The 19,086-nt window shown below is 54.3% G+C and overlaps 2 protein-coding genes across 3 annotated transcripts; one reads left to right on the top strand and one right to left on the bottom strand.

Annotated features, from left to right (window-relative positions):
- Nucleotides 1-2,189: 2,189 nt before the first annotated feature.
- LOC119109136 (GMP reductase 1-like) lies at nt 2,190-14,041 on the bottom strand. 2 transcript variants are annotated; one of them, XM_037232699.1, is made up of 7 exons: nt 14,021-14,041; nt 7,324-7,427; nt 6,788-6,907; nt 5,887-6,144; nt 5,193-5,381; nt 4,145-4,347; nt 2,190-2,426 (listed from the first exon to the last, which is right to left on the bottom strand). In XM_037232699.1, the coding sequence occupies exons 2-7, from the start codon at nt 7,408-7,410 to the stop codon at nt 2,228-2,230; spliced, it is 1,056 nt and encodes a 351-aa protein (XP_037088594.1). In that variant the 5' UTR covers nt 7,411-7,427; nt 14,021-14,041; the 3' UTR covers nt 2,190-2,227. The 2 variants fall into 2 exon arrangements, with proteins under 2 accessions (XP_037088594.1, XP_037088593.1); XM_037232698.1 differs by lacking the exon at nt 14,021-14,041 and adding an exon at nt 11,544-11,588.
- On the top strand, nt 12,363-16,125 carry LOC119109137 (coiled-coil-helix-coiled-coil-helix domain-containing protein 10, mitochondrial). Its single transcript, XM_037232700.1, has 4 exons — nt 12,363-12,578; nt 14,062-14,171; nt 14,936-15,318; nt 15,896-16,125. The coding sequence occupies exons 2-4, from the start codon at nt 14,065-14,067 to the stop codon at nt 15,901-15,903; spliced, it is 498 nt and encodes a 165-aa protein (XP_037088595.1). The 5' UTR covers nt 12,363-12,578; nt 14,062-14,064; the 3' UTR covers nt 15,904-16,125.
- Nucleotides 16,126-19,086: the final 2,961 nt, after the last annotated feature.

The following is a 19,086-nucleotide window of genomic DNA, read 5'->3' as shown; positions in this document are numbered from 1 at the left end:
TGGTTACCATGCGTCATAGTGGCTCAGGCCTGGCAGCCACCCAGCCCTGCGGGACGCCTCCACCGCCGGTCACCCACGCAAGGCAGCTTATCACGATCCAGGACATCGGCAACCACGGAACAACACGCCAGAACAGAACAAAACGCCCACAACCCGTGGATCGATGGGGCGCCATGAAAGCTGGCGAATGCCTGCGCATCGGGCGCTCTCCACTTCAACAATCAGCTTTAAAAGCTGGCTTGACGCATGCTTCTAAAGCAACAATGGCCGTGCCAAAGGTAGCAGGCGATAGGTCGTTTTGAAGACCGATTGAAAGTAGGGCCTTGGCGGCAAATGGCCATCAGTGCGATTAAACGCATGGCGGTTATAAAGCGCGGGTAGCCACGTAAAGGTAGATTGATCCGGTCTTGTTCGTCGGAAAATGACGCCTTGCGTCTGCATTTTTTGCACAAATGTATGACAACTACAAGACCCGGCAATGCATCGTATTATCAGATACAAGTAGAAGGACCTCTGAATTGGACGCCGGGACATAGATCTCGTACACTAGGTCCTGGCATTTCCACAGCCGGACATGCATCTCGTTGGTCTTCAGGGTCCCCAATTCCTTTTTCGAACCTCATGGTGACGTCAGCTAGAACGTCACACATCTTTCCGCATCCGCGGACCGATGATCTCGTATCGTGAGCGCCAGATGCCTTGGAACACACCACTGTTTCCGGTGGTGCCGGCGGGGATCCAGGTGAGCCAGCACCGCGCTGGCTCACCTGGACTGGCGCACCGGCTCGCAGAAGGGCGGCTGCCCGTTCGGTGCAGCGTTCACGGCATCGTGCCAGAGCAGGCGCTATTCTGAGGGCGCTGGTGCTCGTCTAAACGTCACTGATTGAAACCTTAGCGCCGTCTTCACTTGAGATGCATCTTAAGTGAAATACATACCTTACGTTTGGAACAGTGACTAAAAGCCGACCTCTTTGCCGGTAGTTCCCTTCCGCTAACCGTCACCCAGCGGCAGCTACGCTTGAATTCAAACCCCGAAAAACCGGTACCACCTCCACAATAAGCAAATGTGCCCGTCTACTAGAAGCATCGTGACAAATCCCTTCTCTTCCTTGCCCCGCTGATCAGATTGGTTTGTAACGACCAAACCACCTGAATATATTGCACACCGTACGTCATAGTAGACGGGTAACTCGCGATCAAATGGCGGCTCTCAAGAGTGATATGAGCAAACAGCACAGCAGCGGGTATGGGGCCTTCACAAACGGGCATAGCAAAACATACGACATATCGGCTGACTGGGGATAGTGGCCTAATACTGTCCCTTGTGCGCAGGCCACGGCGGCGGCGACGAATGTACCTACGAGCCCCAGCTGAGACACAATAACGAATACTAGAGATGCACAACAAACCAGCAGAGTCATGTACAGCTCAGCAACATACAAAAGTCCCGGACCTTGTGCCTCGCTATTTCTAGGTATTGTAGGAACCAATTGCAAGCCTTACAACGCCAGAAAATCAGCAACTAGCTCCAACGCGACGAGCCACTGGTTTTGGTCAGCCCACTTACTTAGCAGTCAGCGAAACAGCATGCGACTAGTCAAGGCAGAGGTAAGCGCACAGCAATCACGGGAGTAACACGTACACACAGCCGACACGGAGCACCACCCCGATCCGACTCTGAGCCCAGACGCGGCCCAACCTTGAACCAAGCCCAGCCCAGCCCAGCCCAGACTAGACCAGCCCAGCCCAGCCCAGCCCAGCCCAGTCCAGCCCAGACCAGACCAGGCCAGACCAGACCAGGCCAGACCAGACCAGGCCAGGCCAGACCAGACCAGGCCAGGCCAGCCCAGCCCAGCCCAGCCCAGCCCAGCCCAGCCCAGCCCAGCCCAGCCCAGCCCAGCCCAGCCCAGCCCAGCCCAGCCCAGCCCAGCCCAGCCCAGCCCAGCCCAGCCCAGCCCAGCCCAGCCCAGCCCAGACCAGACCAGACCTGCCCCAGCGCAGTTTGACCGAGAACCACACCGGAGCCCGGGCCTCCAACCAGAGCCCAAGCCTCCAACCCGAGCCCGAGCCCGAGCCCGAGCCCGAGCCCGAGCCCGAGCCCGAGCCCGAGCCCGAGCCCGAGCCCGAGCCCGAGCCCTAGCCCGAGTCCTAGCCCGAGCCCGAGCCCGAGCCTGAGCCCGAGCCCAAGCCCGACCCCAGACCAGGGTCTGGGCGCACCGCCGCGATGCTAGTCGTTGCGCTCATTGCCGGTAAATATCTCGTTCAGCTGCTGGGTGACACGAATGAACGTCGTCCGCTTGGGCAGCTCCTTCAGCTTGCCGGCGCCGATGTAGGTGCAGGCGGAGCGCACACCACCCAGCACATCCAACACCGTGGCCGTCACGTCCCCGCGGTACGGGATCTGCACGGTTTTGCCCTCGGAGGCGCTGCCGGAAGGGGCGGGGTCAGCGCCGGCGCGTCGCCGCCCCGCAGCCGGGGTGCCAACGGCAGTCCGTACGGCGACGCCGGCTGGGGGCTCGTGAGGGCCGAGGGAGTTGTCTGCGACAGAGGGCTCTGCCCACACACCTCAGCCGGTCAGCTTGAGGGACCGTTACCCGACTCGATTGAAGCGAATTTTTCATGCAAACAGCACGGGTGGAATAAGCATGAGGGAAATCGGTGAGACGAATCCATGCCAGGCAACTTTGTCTGACCAGTCACGGCTGCACGTTCATCAAACCAATCGCTCTTGAACAAGATATCCAACCAGGCGGCGATTCCGCCCCTTCGCCACAGCTCAGGCTGGTCACTGCGCCGAGCTCCGGTCACTGCGCGGAGCTCCAGTCACTACACGGGGTTCCAACGTAGCGCGGAGTTCCATTCATTGTGGGTGGTTTCGGTCATTGCGCGGGGCTCCGGTCATTCCGCGGGGTCCCGGTCACTGCACGGGTCTCCGGTCACTGCGCAGGGCTCCGGTCACTGCGCGGGGCCCCGGTCACTGAGCGGGTCTCCGGTCACTGCGCGGGCTTCGGTCAATGCGCGGGGCTCCGGTCACTGCGCGGGTCTCCGGTCACTGCGCGGGTCTCCGGTCACTGCGCGGGTCTCCGGTCATTCCGCGGGGTTCCGGTCACTCCGCGGGTCTCCGGTCACTGCGCGGGTCTCCGGTCATTCCGCGGGCCTCCGGTCACTGCGTGGGTCTCCGGTCACTGCGCGGGGCTCCGGTCATTCCGCGGGTCTCCGGTCACTGCACGGGTCTCCGGTCATTCCGCGGGGTTCCGGTCACTGCGCGGGTCTCCGGTCATTCCGCGGGTCTCCGGTCATTCCGCGGGGTTCCGGTCACTGCGCGGGTCTCCGGTCACAGCTCACCGAGTCAGGCCAGCCAGCAAGATTGATTGCCCTCGTGGTTACCAATCCTATATCTGGCACGTGACCGCGGCACATAGCACGACCACAGCGCCAGTCTCCAACGAGCTGCCCAGGCGCAATCAGTCATGCAGACTCGGGAGGGACACAGCTTGTGGCGGGTAAGGGTTCAGAGTGGGCGCGGTCGCGCCTGAATGGCAGCCCCGCATGGCCCATCTGCGACGAATAACAAACGTGACAGCCTAACGGTCCGAACCTCGCATAAACGTTCAAAGGAGTCCCGAGCGCGCATAGCACGAGACCGTTACATTAATGGATGTTTGGAACGAGTAGCGCCAGCCACCACAAGGACACTGTTTGAAAATATACTACCGGTCGAATCAATGCGGTTCTCCGTTGCCGGAAACTTCACTTTGCAAATGCAGGCAGGCCGTTGGAAATTGGCTTCATAAATACAAATGCACAGTCAACAATAAGCTGTTTCTGCGGCGTCCGGAAACACTGTTCGTTCTGCCTCCAATATTTGCGCACCAGTTGGCATTGGTCAATGAGAGCGACCTCTGCAAATACTAGCAAAATGGTTTACCCGCAAGCCCATTCAGCCCGACAAAGCCAGCCTGGTCTATCTGACCGTCCATACCCGACACTGAAGCCGTCAGCGCTCTCCCTCCCAACTCACACAAACTGGCCGCACCAGCGCGGCTCGTTCAGCCCCGCGTGGTCAGCCGCGCCGACCCGGCGTCGCTGGCCGAGCGGGCCGGCTCTGGCAGCCTCGGACGTCCCGCGGCCCACAAACGCTCACCGGTACTCAGCCACGCCGCCCGCGTGCTTCTGCATGGCCGTGGCGGACGACATGCCGTAGAAGAGCTTGTACTTGCGGCCGTCGCGCTCGATCACCTCGCCGCCCGACTGGTCATGGCCGGCCAGCATGCCGCCCAGCATGACGAAGTCGGCGCCGGCCCCGAACGCCTTGGCCACGTCGCCGGGGCAGGTGCAGCCGCCATCCTGGGGTGGCGGCCGGGCGGGTTGGACGCGGTCAGGGGCACACGGCTACGCGGCACGGTCCCCGACACCGCTGGTCGGGCTCCCCGATCGTCTGTGGTCACGCTTGGCGCGCGGTGAAGCGACGCGCAACGGCTGTCCTTAAAGCAAAGGCTGACGACAAAATGTTGCTGCTGACGTCGAACACTAAGTTACTTGGTCATTCAGGTCTGAAATACATCATAAAAAAGAAGCAAAACGTGAAGGTGGACGAAATGGCAGCCTGACACATCATGGCGCCAATAGACAAACGAGAGACATACGGAGCATCAAGTCACGTCGACTTCTGCCGTCTCAAACACACATCTAAACGCGTTAGAAAATTCCTGTCATAAATGACACATGAACCGGATGCGATGCGGCTTGATACATCTGAACGAGTTCATATGGTGGCACCAAAGACCGGCTAAAACCGAGACTGTAGACGACAACACGGTCGTCGCTCGAAGCCCGGCCCGGCTCACAACGCACACAGCACGTGGCCTGGCACACCGATGTTCAGCGCGCCCCAGACAGAGCGGCGGACGCCACACCCCGGCCAGACCGGCGGACGTCACCCCCCAGGCCAGACCGGCACACGTCACACACGCTGCCAGACTCACGGGCGTCACACACCCTGTCAGACTCACGGGCGTCACACCCCGGCCAAACCGGCGGACGTCACCCCCCCCCCCCCCGCCAGACCAGCGGACGTCACACATCCACAGACCGGCTGACGTCACACACCCACAGACCGGCTGACGTCACACACCCCACCAGACCGGCGGACGTCACACCCCAGGCAAGAGCGTGCGGCCCGGCCGACTTACCGAGATGATGTGGCCGCCGAGCCCCTTGGCGGCGTCGCCGCACTCGAGCACGGCCGACACCTGCGGGTAGCCGACGCCCGTCTTCTTGCGCGTGGTGCAGACGGAGCCGGGCCCAATGCCGACCTTGATGAGGTCAGCGCCCGACAGCAGCAGTTCCTCCACCATCTCGCCCGTCACCACGTTACCGGCCTGCGGTGCGACGGAGGTCAGTCGACCGTCTCACATCCAACCTCGCCAGCGAACTGCAAGACACTTGTGATATCCGCCAACGCGTCAGCTGCCTAGACCTACGGAAAACCTATAATGCACTATCACCATTCATGACCTCTCCCACCAGTAGCGCCTGGCGTCTTGTTGCCAGCCTCGAGAGCTAGAGAAGTTAGCTGCATGATTTAAAGCGTGACTTGCCACCGGCCTGGAGACACCATCGGGATGAGGCCGTTAAATCACCGGTCACCGTCACGTCATGCTACAGAGCATATACATATACTGCACGCCTCCCCCTCCGCTTATCCTTAAAACGCGCAAATTGCCACCAGCGTAAACACAGCGGTCCGGTCTGGCCTCTGCACGTCACCAGCTCACCGCCTACGGGGGTCTCAACACGCCCCGCGCCCCGCCGTCGCTCGCGAGGCCCACCGGCCACCCGTTGCGGTCGTGCGCCCGGCCGGCCGGCCGCCGCGGCGTCCCTCACCATGATCGTGTGATGCGGGAAGGTGGCGCGCACCTTGCGCACGCACTCGACGAAGAGCTCCGAGTAGCCGTTGGCCACGTCCAGACAGATGAAGCGCAGCTCCGGCACGGCCTGCACGATCTCGGCCAGCCGGTCGAAGTCGGCCGCGCTCGTGCCGGCGCTCACCGCCACGAAGTACAGGGTCTCCGGCTGCGCGGCGGCGAACTGCTTCCACGCCTCCACCGGGTAGTGCTTGTGGATGGTGGTGAAAATCTTGTGCTGGCGGCGCAGGCACGGCGCGGTTCGGCTTCGCATGAGGCGGCGGTGCGCGGGGTTGCGGTCGCGTCGACACCGGAGGGTATTGGGTAGCGGTGTGCACCGGCTGAGGTCCATGAATTGAGGGTGTCAGGCAGCGGGATGACGAGTACGTGATAGCACCAGCACAAATCATATCCTCACTTCTGCAAAATGTGTGTTTTTGTTGCATATCGGTCGCGGGCAACAACGGTCTGAGTTCGGATCCGCATCAGGCGGCATGCGGGCAGTGGCACTGGCGCGTTCAAAGCGTGCAAGTCACGCGGTAAGATCATCATACACGATATATTCGCTGTTTCAAAACCTTTGTGCCAATGACGATCGATGAACTAAAGCCAGGTCACCCTTGACGTTTTGCTGTATTTCACGCAAACAAATGGTGGGCACAGCTCATGCTGTGAATTACACATGCATGCGTATATTCCACCGACGATGACCTAACTAACGACCCTCAGATCAACGACGTCAGGTCACGGTGTTAGCGCCTGGCCCACATGGTGCCACCGCCATTAACGCCACCGCGCCCGGGGTGGTGTGCAGTTCCCCGCTCGTGTAGGGTCAGCGCGCCGTCGATGGGCGCCGCGCAGCAGACACCGCTTCCACATACCTTGGCCAGCGCCACGGCCATTTCGAACGTTCCGACCGTGTCCATGTTGGAGGCTATGATGGGCACCCCGGTCCAGGTGTACTTGGAGTTGCGAAACGTGATCGTCCTTTCCACGCATACCTGGCGACCGAGCCATTCCGATTAGTATTTAAGAAGCCAAAATATTGCTGGCAGAGGACATACCGATACTTGGAATCTGTCCAATATACATCACCTTCTACGCAGACTTAACGGAAGTACACATGCGTCTCATGCATCAATGATGGAAGGCAATCTGAACTTAAGATTACCCACATCTGCCCATCTCACTCACATCTGCTACCCACTCACATCCGCCCAGCTGACTGGTATCTGCCAGCTGATTCACATCTGCCCACCTGACTGAATCTGCTAATCTGGCTCACATCTGCCCGTCTGAATCACGTCTGCCCATCTGAATCACATCCGCTTACCTGACCCATATCTTCCACCTGACTCATATCTACCCATCTGACTCATATCTACCCATCTGACTCATATCTATCCATCTGACTCACATCTGCCCTACTCTTCAGCGTGCTCCGTTTGGGTCGCAGCAGAACATCTTTGAAGTCCAGCTTCACGTCTGTATCGATGCGCGGCATAGTGAAGCGCTACGGGTCTGTGAAATACAGCAGACGTATAGTGCGGGATCGCAACATACGGCATCACCACACACACACACCACCCGGCACCCCTGGCTCAGGTGCCCACACACCACATCCCTATTCAGGTGCCGTGTGTATGGTAATGCCGTATAAGCCGTATATAACACCACGCGACACGGCGTTCGGCAGTCGTTACCTTAATGACATACCTGCTTTGGGGTATTCAGTATGAACAGCTCGGAATACAGAGGCGAGGGACGTCTAATGGCAAATGACTCCAGCACAGGCGCTGGAACTGCTGCGCTATAACGCTGGGGGGGGGGGGGGGGGGCGGGAGGGGGAAGGGCAGGGACTCGGGAACCCAGTTACCACAGATTTTTCATTGAGTTTATGGTGGTGGATGGCAAGCAACAAACCGAAATGCCTTGGAACCCGGAAAATTCGAAATTAGATGGTGTTCAGCAGACATGCACCGGTATGAAATAACCATCAAAACAGCCAGCTTGCTGTCATCCTGCTGTCAGTAGCACACCGTCCCACAAACTGGGCACATAGCATGCAGCATGTTATTGCAGACCACTGTCCAACCGGCAAAGCCGCGCACCTAAGGAGGACTATTTAAAGCCGTGGACCCAGGGAAGAATGCTTTAAACCTCAGCAAACTGACACGCAAAGGCGGGCCTCGTGCAGGCGAGACAGTCAGTGGCGCCCTAAAATTTCCTGAGCTCTTCCTCACTCTGAAGGCTCGTTCATCGGCCTGCAAGGTGAAACGTGAAGGTAAGGTCAAGATCGGCTCTATCAAGTTTACGCATGATGACTTATCAACATACATCATAATTCAAGTGTGTCAAAGTGACGAGGCTGGCAGGTTTGTTTAACCAGCCTCCCAGGCTTGTTGATAGGGGTAACTGAGGTGATGTACGCAGAGGACCATCGATTATACATGTAATTCCGGGAACTGAAAAGGCTGGCTCAATGCGCACATCGGAGTCTTTGAGTATCTAGGCGTCACTCAGCCATCCGCCTTGCTTGTCACCTGTGTATGCGTGCTGTAAACGGACCCACGCACAGTCGTACGCTTGCTTCGCTGGTTTCCACTAATAACTGCACCTTACATAACACTGGCACCGAGAACCCGAATGACGACCCCAAAACCGGATCCTGAGAAACAAGACCGCAGCCGAACACGCCATGTTTTGATGATGGATTGGACAGCACGGCCAATTCACAAGTCTTTCAGAAGGGGAATTTGGGGGTCGGGGGAGTCAAGTTTACAGGCAGTGATTGACTATTTCAGCGTTAAAGTACATATTACGGGCAGGGTTTTAAAGATCACTAAGGGAACACAGTTTCATATTTCTCACATCTCCCGCCTAATGGCGTCTTTAATACGTAAATACTCAAACGGACACACAATATAAGTGAGAGTTGGCCATTGGAAATGAGTTAACACACTAGAGTCGAAAATAAGTATCTTAATGTGATGACGTGAGATGTCAGGCCCAATTCCCTTCCGATGGGCATTTAAAACAATGATGCAAACAACTGAAGGCGTTTATCACATAGGTTTAACAAAATGATTAGAAAACGTGATAAAAAACGCACATGTTCGAGTATCAACCGCGTTGCACCATTCGAAAATTAATTTAGAACAGCTTGCATCAGAATGTTGTGTTTCCCACCCATGTAATGGTCCCAAAACTCGGAAAACTGTTCTAAAACCAGACAGCATCTTCAGTTGGTGCTTGCAATATGTGCTGAAAACAGCATGTGGGTTTCCACGCGGCCCGCGTCTCTCCCCTTCCATCCTCACCCGCCCCCCCCCCCCCCCCCTCCCCCAACCTGCCGCTATGGCGTGGCAAATTCGGCGGACCAAGTATGAGGCCCGTGTGGGTGGCGCCCAGGCTCAAGGGCACCGCGCGGTGGCCGGAGCCCCACGCAGCTGCGACCACCAGACATCGGTCTACCAGTCTGGGACTCCAGGCACCGCAACCCGCAGACAACGCGCCCGGCCGACGCAGCCACGCGCGGCGATTGCCAGTAGCGGGCAGCGCTACGCGTCTACAGCGCGTACAGCGCGCGGCCGTCGCAGCGGCCCGTGGGTGAAGTGGCTGCGACTCCAGGCGGTCCACCGCGCCGAATGGACGGATGTTCACGGGCCAGCCAGCGCCCAAAGGCGGCCGGCCCAACCACCAGGCAATCCTGGTCCAGCCGCAGACAGGGCAGCGATCCGCGAACCGGCGGCCCGTCACGCGTTTAAAGCTCCCCTCGCGCCGATCGCCGTGCCTAAGCGCCGGGCTACCCATGATCTGCCATTGCCTTTCCTTCTGCACTGCCACAATAATGGCTGGAGCACTCGCGGGGTTCTTGCGACACAAACGGCATCCTCCATAGCCGAGCCCAGTTACCCATCCACTTTCCAGGAACTCTTCATCATCCCTGTCAGAAGGGAGCATATTATGCTGCTGTAACCCAAAGCCTGGTTCATAACAGTCTTTTGGTGTACTAGCTTTCATATCACCTTCAGGGGATTTTGGTCAAGCACTCAGATGAATGCTTGTTAACAGGAAGTACTCAGCTGGCTCTGAAGACTGCACCTGATGACTTTTTCATTACTTGAAATCCTTGTACTCAATTATTTTCAAATCCATGCCTATGCAAACATGCAAGGATGTCATCTTCTCAGCATGGTAAATGTGACAAGGATCTCCTAATAGCCTGTTCAATGTGCTACACTTACACACTATGCTGCATTTCAAGGAAATGACATTCTTCAGATCACACACTCAACATATCAGGGTGAAATAGTGCTGTGCCAAATAACCAGGCCAGTCATATTGCATAAATTGCATGACACTGCTTCCTGCACTCTCAGGCAGGGTGTGTGCCAAGATAGATCAGCCCCCAGTTTGGACAGTTTGATCAAACTGGGTCAGATCAGTGTGTCCCCAGTGCAGGTAAGTGCATTCATTAAGTGCACAAATGCATATTGTGCATATCATGCATAAGGTGCAGGAGGCAGAAACAGGATAACACTCAGCAGGTCATCCCAATGGCATGGCAAACAGTTTCTCAGCCTGATCTGCCAATGATCACCCCTGTTCTCTTCTGTTAGGGATACCTATCTAGTTTAGAGGCTTGTACAACACAGCTTTTCATTCCCCACCCAAAGACGTCATATTTACCCAGCACTTCAACCAATCTACAAACAGTGTGGAAGACTGCTTGGATACCCAAGAAACATATTTCATTGAATTCTGGTTACCTTGTCCCTATACATTTTTATGGTTCTCGATGGGCAGCAGAATTGTTGTGGTCAGGTGAAGCAATGGCACCAGGGTCCCAGTTGCTGCATGTTTGTGGTGCTCAGATGTTCACTGTCATAGTTATTTAAGTTGCCAGGTAAGAGTTTTGATGACCTGTTTTACCATTAATTACAATATGTCCTGCCTTAAAAGGATGATTGATGTACAATGCTCTTTTTTAACATGAGGTAGCGATGTATACCATGACTGGTACAGCATTACCCATGAGTGGGTAAAAATGTTTTTGTATTTAAAAGACCCCATGCAGTGCTATTACAGCACAAAACATGATGGTCACTGAGTGGTTCGCCACATGTCAGTTTGCATATTGCCCAGCCTGCAGAAAATCCGTCCAATGTGCAGGAAGCTTATGCTACATCAGCACATTAAGCCTGGTGCAAACATGCCCTTAACTCAGCCTGGACCAACAGCACTGAATTCTCAACTTATTTTGGCTTGAAAAAAGTTTCGAGAATATTTCTGGCTAACACTACTTTTGCAACAGTCCCACAGCCGATCGCAGATCTTGACAAGATCCTGTTGAGGCAGAGGTGGGCAACAATCTCCAATTTGGGGCAGTTTATCAAAAATAGTGACAGAAATTGCTAAACTGGACTGCTCAGGAAGATGTATTTGCGGTTGAAAAATTGCCCCGAACTCGGCAGTCTACCTTCCTATTTGAATGAGAACTTTCTGCAATCCAAACATCTCATCAGCATGTTCACCATAGTTTGCAGACTGACCATTAAAGCATCATAATTCCCAGAAACATGGGCTCACGCCTTAAGTGGCCCCACCCTCTTCACCACCGCTCCAGCACCATACCTTTCACCTCCCTGACCCTACGGAAAACACCACCGCAGCTTCGCGGGTCCCACCGCAGAATCACTCACGAGACGACGCCAACTGAGACCAAGGCTACTTAACGATGCCATTTGAGACCATGAGAAGACCGCTTTTGGAACAAAGGCGTCATATTATAGGGCATAAATACTATGGGTGGCTGCAGCTAAATCATATTTTTGCCAGCTTTACTTTAAAAGACAACTTTTAAGGATAACTTTTAAAGAGATGACTTACAGTTTTATCCAGCTAAAAAATACGCTTGATGGCAAGAAACCATAGATCTCAGCTACAAAATTTTACATGATAAGAGGCATTTTCCCCTTCATTACTCAAAGTGTGAGGTAATGAGCGGAGACAGGCATCGAAAACCTGTGTGTCGGGGCAGCAAAGGAACACCACAAGCGGTAGCAAAATGGATCTCCGGGATAGAATACAAAATAATGAAACTCTTCGAATCCAAGCATTTTGCTACATCAATTTGGCTCAATTAATTCTTTCACGAATGTCGGGCATGAGCATGCCTTTGACTTTTTGCCTTCCCGGTGTTGTGCGAAACGGTAGGCCAATATGTGAGATAGAGCTTGACTTAGTTTTATATTTTGAAGGATTTTAAATTCAAAAATCCTTATACAAGCACTAATGGTGCACTCAATAGCAGAAATATTGTACAATCTACCACATTTGGTCTTTTTATGATGTTCAGATAGACAGCAGTAGATTAGTGTGCACCGACTCCGTCTAGAATTTTCTCTGCGGGGCTTACTGCGCAGGAGGGACGAGTGCGACGCGTTTCCGTTTTTGTGCGTGTTCGTGGTTGTAGTCGCATTGGTGGTGGCAAAGGGTGACACGCGGTGGTTGGCAGTTGAGAGGTGCGCTCGTGAATAGAGTTGGTAATTAATACTAGCTCAGTGGTAAAAGCCCACAAACGATTCTTGCATCCCCGCCTCCGCATTGTGTTCAGGAAGTGTGCGTGACTGAAAATACACCTGACGTTTCGGAGTTCCTGTTTTTGTGGTAAGGGAGGTATGCGAGAAAAAAAACGTTCATGAGCATTGGTGCCAGTGTGTAAATCAGTTCTGTGACTTCCTCACGGCGTGTTCATATCACCATAAGGGTCGTAATGTGTGCTCTGATTCTTGGCGGTAGAGTATTGGGGTTTGATGTGGAATGAATGCAGTGATTTCATTGAAAGGACATGGGTCATGGATGTGATGGTTCATGCATGGTCAGGGTAAGTTGATGCACAAATCAATCCCTTAATCCCCTCAGTTTGCAGCCCAAGGCCTAAACTCTGTTGTCTTGCATCTCAGAGTGCAAGAGTACCTCACTATGCATTCATTTTCTTGGGATATGCTGTGCATGTGAAACCATGCATATGGTGCAGACTGGAGTCAATTTATGCACAGTCATCCTGAGTGTGATATGTAGCTGCATATCATGATGACAGCTGGGAAGATAAAACAATTGTCAGCAAGTGTCAAAGTTTGTTGCTGATATTGGACATCAATTGATTAGGCAGTATTTGGTTTTGTGTTAACTAATATTGTGCTTGTTATATCTATTTGTGAAAAGTTGATGATGGATTTACTTTCAATTCAGGTGATTTTATGTGTAAGCCTTTGAAGAAAGTAAAGCTCATGTAGTACAAAGTGCAAAGTGTTCCATTATTGTAGTGATTTGCTAGCCTTAATCTGGTGGTCTGTTATGTAACACTATGGGGCATTGACCCTGATGCATTTAGACCTTTGCTGTACTTTGACCTTATAATTGGGTATGAAGTTAGAAGTTAGAAGGTTGCATATTAGGCCAGAATTGGGTATGAAGTTATTCAAAATTTTTTCTCAATTATGGTGGGATGAACTGCAGTTACTATGCATCCAGATGTATTCATGTCTATAGCATTTTATTTTATTTCTGATTGAGAGCTTATTCTGGCATATCATATGTATATATATATATATATATATATATATATATATATATATATATATTGTACATACATGCACATTATAAACTCAGTTCATGTGGTAAAAGTACTTAACATCAGTAATACTAGGCTGGTGGTAACACATTAGGCTACTGTTATAACAAGTCAGACCAGAGGCTTGTTGAGTCAATTTGAGCATCGAATGAATTTCCCAAATGGGGTAGACTGACTACAACAATTTTTACAAACCAATTCTTTTGCAACCATTGATAGCAGTGGTTACCAATAAAGGAAACCCATGCATTAGACCAAGTATATGCAAGGATATTATTACCCTTTACTCCATGTAGCTATCAGCAATGTGAAGTACAAATCATTGGAAGTGGCACTGTGTGGTATATGATCAGACATAATTGCAAATTACCATCACTTACTTTACACAAAATAATGAAGTTCCTGCTTAGTTCTAACCTGATATCCCCTGCCCCCCCCCCAAAAAAAAATGGCAGTAGTAGCCCTACTGCCAAACCTTGTGCTGACTGACTACTGATTGCAGTCTTTCCTTTGCAGAAAATGCCTCGTCGTGGTCGTGCTGCTGCCCCGGCGCCTCGGGCACCGCCCCGGGCCGCCGCGCCGCCTCCTCGGCCGGCTCCGGCTCCGGCTCCGGCCCCGGCTCACAGGTGAGCTCAGACCGGCGCATGACGCGCTCAGCCACGTCATCGCCGCACACCGCCATCGCGCGAGTGTGTCGAGATAGGAGGACACTTGTTGAGAAGAAGTCCGGTGCTGGTCGATTCCCGGCAAGTGCAGGTGTAAGCATGACATGGCCGGCGGTGCAGTCAGAGGGTCACGTCTGTTGGACCAATGTGCCTGCGTTGGATGATTATCTGTCGTGCTCAACGTGCCTGCGTTGGATGATTCTTTGTCGTGCTGTCTGCTGGAGAGGGGCACTGTTTGGACTCGTCTGTCCGCGGTTCGCGGAAAGCATCCTTACCTGACGGTTGCACGTACGTGTGGCGTACGTCTTCTGTGTCTGGTTCGTTTAGTGTGACTGAACACAGCCATCAGTTCTCTAGCACGCGGAATGGGGCTGTCACATTGTTCTGTCTGTCATCCCCTGTCATTGTTCTCCCTTTTGTTTCCTCGCTCCATTTCGCTGGTCATATATGGTTTCTTGTTTCCCCATCCTCACAGGCTTGTTCTTCGCTGCCAAACGCCGTCCTAGGTCGCCGTCGATGACGGCACTCACAACTGCGTAGCACTAATATTTGAGTGCAGAACTTATACACTGTTGTAAGGTTTTAAAAAGGTTGTAAGGTATTGTAAAGGCAATTAAGGTTACCTGTGACGCCATATTTATCAACTTGGGTACCGCGATTGCGTACCTAGAACGTGCGCTCCTCTGGCCTCGACCGCGCCTAACGACTGCCGCCCTCGTTCCCAGCTCGGTGCCGGCCGCCGCTCCGGCTGCCCATCCGCCGGCGCCGATGGCGGCGCCCTCGCAGGGGCCCGGCCTCATGGGCCAGATGGCGGCCACCGCCGGCGGCGTGGCCATCGGCTCCACCGTCGGCCACGTTCTCGGTCACGCGCTGACCGGCGGCGGCGGCGGTGGCGGCGCGGCGCCGGCCGAGGCGGCGCCGGCGCCGGCGCCGGCCGCTCCTGCACCGCTCTACCCCTCGCAGGGCATGTCGGGCGGCGGGCCGAGCGAGCCGACCGGGCCCTGCGCCTGGGAGGTGAAGCAGTTCCTGCAGTGCGCCCAGAACCAGTCGGACATTTCGCTCTGCGAGGGCTTCAACGAGGCCTTGCGCCAGTGCAAGGCGTCCAACAGTGAGGGCGGCCACTGGCGGCGGGCGGCGGCTTTGTGTGGCAGCTAAACCAAGATGATTGCTGATGACTGACATTAACGATGATGATGTTCAAATTGACTTGTTCCCGTTCAAACAGACCTAGTCCGTTGGCGTTTTGTTAGCGTGCGCTGTTCGTTTCGTACATTACGATTAATTGTATTTCGGAACGAAGTACAACTTTACTTCCCACTTAATGAGCTGGTCTCTTAAGATAATTTTATGATCTTCGTTGTCTTGAGTGCCGAAATTAAGGCGTATATGTGCAATCCAGACTCCGGTTGTTTTCAAATCACTAGCCTCTTTTGGAGGGCACGTTTTATATGCACGCCGTGTGTTGACACGCGATAATCACGGGACAGACCGAGTTGTCATCCAGATTGATTTGAAGTGTTCCCCAGCTGTGTAACTCATGGCCGCTGTCCGCAGCGTGTTCGTGTGATGAAAGCATGATATTGTGTAATGTTCCGGCTTCAGCGAAACCTCTCGGCTTCTGGAATCTGCTAGACTTTTCCTCTCGTTACGTAATGCTTTGTTACATAACATTTTTTCTCTTTCAGGGATGTAACGGATCGATAGCGTCGCCGTTGAAGCCGTGACCCGGGATGCTAAATTTAGTGTCGTCTTGACCGTCTGCCAGCCGGCCGGTGCCACTCTCCTCCCACGGGCACGCCCTGTGAGCCGTAGTCACGTGTAGATGTTAACCCGTGATTGGGACAACGCCAGGCGCGGCGCGCAGCTGTACACTGCGCGTCCCGTGTCAGGGGATGCAATATACATCAGGCGTAGACGTGGAGTTTGAGAGCCGCTGGCCAGTCGCCAGATCTGTGGGTCGGCGCGGCCGGTTTTGAGGAGTGCAGTGGTAAGCACATACGGCGGTCGGCGGTGCGCTCCGCCGTCCACCAAAGGCGAGGCTGGCGGCGAGCACGCTGGCCTGTACCAGTGAGGAAGAGCGTGCACCGCTCGCCCCGGACGGGCCGCCGGCGTGGCTGGGACGGACGCTGGACCGCATGGCTCGGCCACTTCACCGAACGGCCGATGCGACGGGGGGGGGGGGGGGGGGGGGTGTGGACGTTTGACACGCTGATCGCTGCAGGATTTAGACGGCAGCGGACGTTCGGCACGCTGATCACTGCAGGGTTTAGACGGAGGGGGTAGACTTTCGGCCTGCTAATCACTGCAGGATTTAGACGATGCGGTTGAACATATGGCCTGCTGATCACTGCAGGGTTCAGATAGCGGGAATGGACCTTTGCCCTGCTGATCACCGCAGGGTTTAGGTAGCGGGAGTGGACCTTGGGTCTGCTGATCACTAGGGTTTAGACGACGGGATTGAACCTGTTGCCTGCTGATCCCTGCAGGGTTTAGATGAAGGGGTGTTCCTTTGGCCTGCCGATCACTGCAGGGTTTAAATGGGTTGTTCCTTTGGCCTGCTGATCGCGGCGGGGTTTAGACGGCGGGGTGTTTCTTAGGCCTGCTGACCACCGCAGGGTTTAGGTGGCGAGTTGGACCTTTGGCCTGCTGATCAATACAGATTTAGATGGCGGGGTGTTCCTTTGGCCTGCTAATCACTGCAGAATTTAGATGGCGGGGTGTTCCTTTGGCCTGCTAATCACTGCAGGGTTTAGATGGCGGGGCGTTCCTCTGGCCTGCTAATCACTGCAGGGTTCAGATGGCGGGGCGTTCCTTTGGCCTGCTAGTCACTGCAGGGTTTAGATGGCGGGGTGTTCCTTTGGCCTACTAATCACTGCAGGGTTTAGATGGCGGGGCGTTTCTTTGGCCTGCTAATCACTGCAGGGTTAAGATGGCGGGGTGTTCCTTTGGCCTGCTAATCACTGCAGGGTTTAGATGGCGGGGTGGACCTTTGGCTTGCTGATCACTGCAGAGTTTAGATGGCGGGGTGTTCCTTTGGCCTGCTAATCACTGCAGGGTTTAGATGGCGGGCGTTCCTTTGGCCTGCTGATCACTGCAGGGTTTAGATGGCGGGGTGTTCCTTTGGCCTGCTAATCACTGCAGGGTTTAGATGGCAGGGTGGACTTTTGGCTTGCTGATCACTGCAGGGTTTAGATGGCGGGGTGTTACTTAGGCCTGCTGATCACCGCGGGGTTTAGATGGCGGGGTGGACCTTTGGCCTGCTAATCACTGCAGGGTTTAGATGGCGGGGTGTTCCTTTGGCCTGCTAATCACTGCAGGGTTTAGATGGCAGGGTGGACTTTTGGCTTGCTGATCACTGCAGGGTTTAGATGGCGGGGTGTTTCTTAGGCCTGCTGATCACCGCGGGGTTTAGATGGCGGGGTGGACCTTTGGCTTGCTGATCACTGCAGGGTTTAGATGGCGGGGTGTTTCTTTGGCCTGCTGATCACCGCACGGTCGGGGCAGGTCACGGATGAGTCGATTGCTGGTCCCATCGCCGCCCGACGCTTATGGCCTACCACATCACGTGCGTCGTAAGGGCGCATCAGCAATTGCTATGGCGTTGTTTTGCATAGCAGTTCATTTTGCATGCTACCGTCATGTTTTTTTTATTTTTAGAAATTTTCAATTGCAATGGCCGTTGAGCTGAACGCTCGTCATTCCGAGGCACGCGGAGCGATCAGAATATGCACAATCATAGAGCACGTTTATGGTTCAGGAGCGTCCATGAATTATTTCCCCAGGGTGCATAAATCGTGGTGTGATTGTCCGCATGCCGACTGGTGGACCTTATAACCATACTTAGCGTTGAGGCCTTCCTTAATGTCGCTTGCCCTGTCTATTCAATACGACGCAATCGCGATGTCAAAGGATATGGCCCACAAGTTATCGCCGGGAAGGAGGGCACCCGGCCAGTGGCATCGCCCGTTGGCCCATAGCCGGAACATGCTAATTTCAGGTTCACTTTACTGCACCACTGCATCGATGATGCTTAGCGTTTTACGGCGCGCCGACCGTCATGCCCGCGCTTACACAACGCTAAACCGCTGCCGAAGGGCGTCAATGACTGACAATCCTGTCTGCCGCTAGAGAGGAACATAGGTGACCCAGGGCAAGCGAGCAAGAACCGTCACCAAAAATGTCAGAATGGGTAAGACAAGGAGCATCTCGTCCGAGATGAAGTAACCCCTCTTCACTGAACTGTGTTCGTTGTAAATTAAGTGGCGAACGAAATTAATGATTACGGACCAAGGGCATCAGGCCCATCTCCGCCGCACAAGTCCTATTATGTTGCGTAGGTATAGCCAATTCTTATTCTGCAGGTTGCCTCTTCGTGCTTTATTTTCCGAAATTTCTACTTCCATGGCCTTAACGGTGGCTTAATCGCTTAAAGCTTATTGGCTGTCTGACCCCAGCAGCGTTCCCATTTTCCTTTTATTCAGGCCGTGATGGCTAGGTAAAAGTTTCTGGCCAGCAAGGGTAAAAAGGGTATGGGCGGTGCATTCGCTACTCGCTTTGCGGACGCGTCAGCAGGCTCATTACATCCGATGCCCACAGGGCTCGGTGTCGAACGAAGAACGACGGCCTTCCCCGCAAGGTACAGCGCTGACAGAAGGCTTAATAACGTTATCAATAAGGGGCGTTGGTAGTTACACGTCGTCAGTCTACAGCTTCGTGTTCTTACAGCCGGACATGTGGGGGAAGTCCTAGCCGACTTCGGTGCAACTCAGTGCCTTTTTAGTTACGACCATCTAGAACGTAAACGCCGAAGCGTTTCGGCAGCGAAAAAAAAACAGGCTTGACACGCAAACGTCGAGTTCACTCCCTCTTTCCCATT

Source organism: Pollicipes pollicipes, unplaced genomic scaffold (assembly GCF_011947565.3).
Source record: "Pollicipes pollicipes isolate AB1234 unplaced genomic scaffold, Ppol_2.1 Scaffold_7231;HRSCAF=8579_pilon_pilon_pilon, whole genome shotgun sequence".
Taxonomy (NCBI): Eukaryota; Metazoa; Arthropoda; class Thecostraca; order Pollicipedomorpha; family Pollicipedidae; genus Pollicipes; species Pollicipes pollicipes.
Note: the sequence above shows the minus strand (reverse complement) of the source record. Positions and strands in the feature narration are given on the sequence as shown.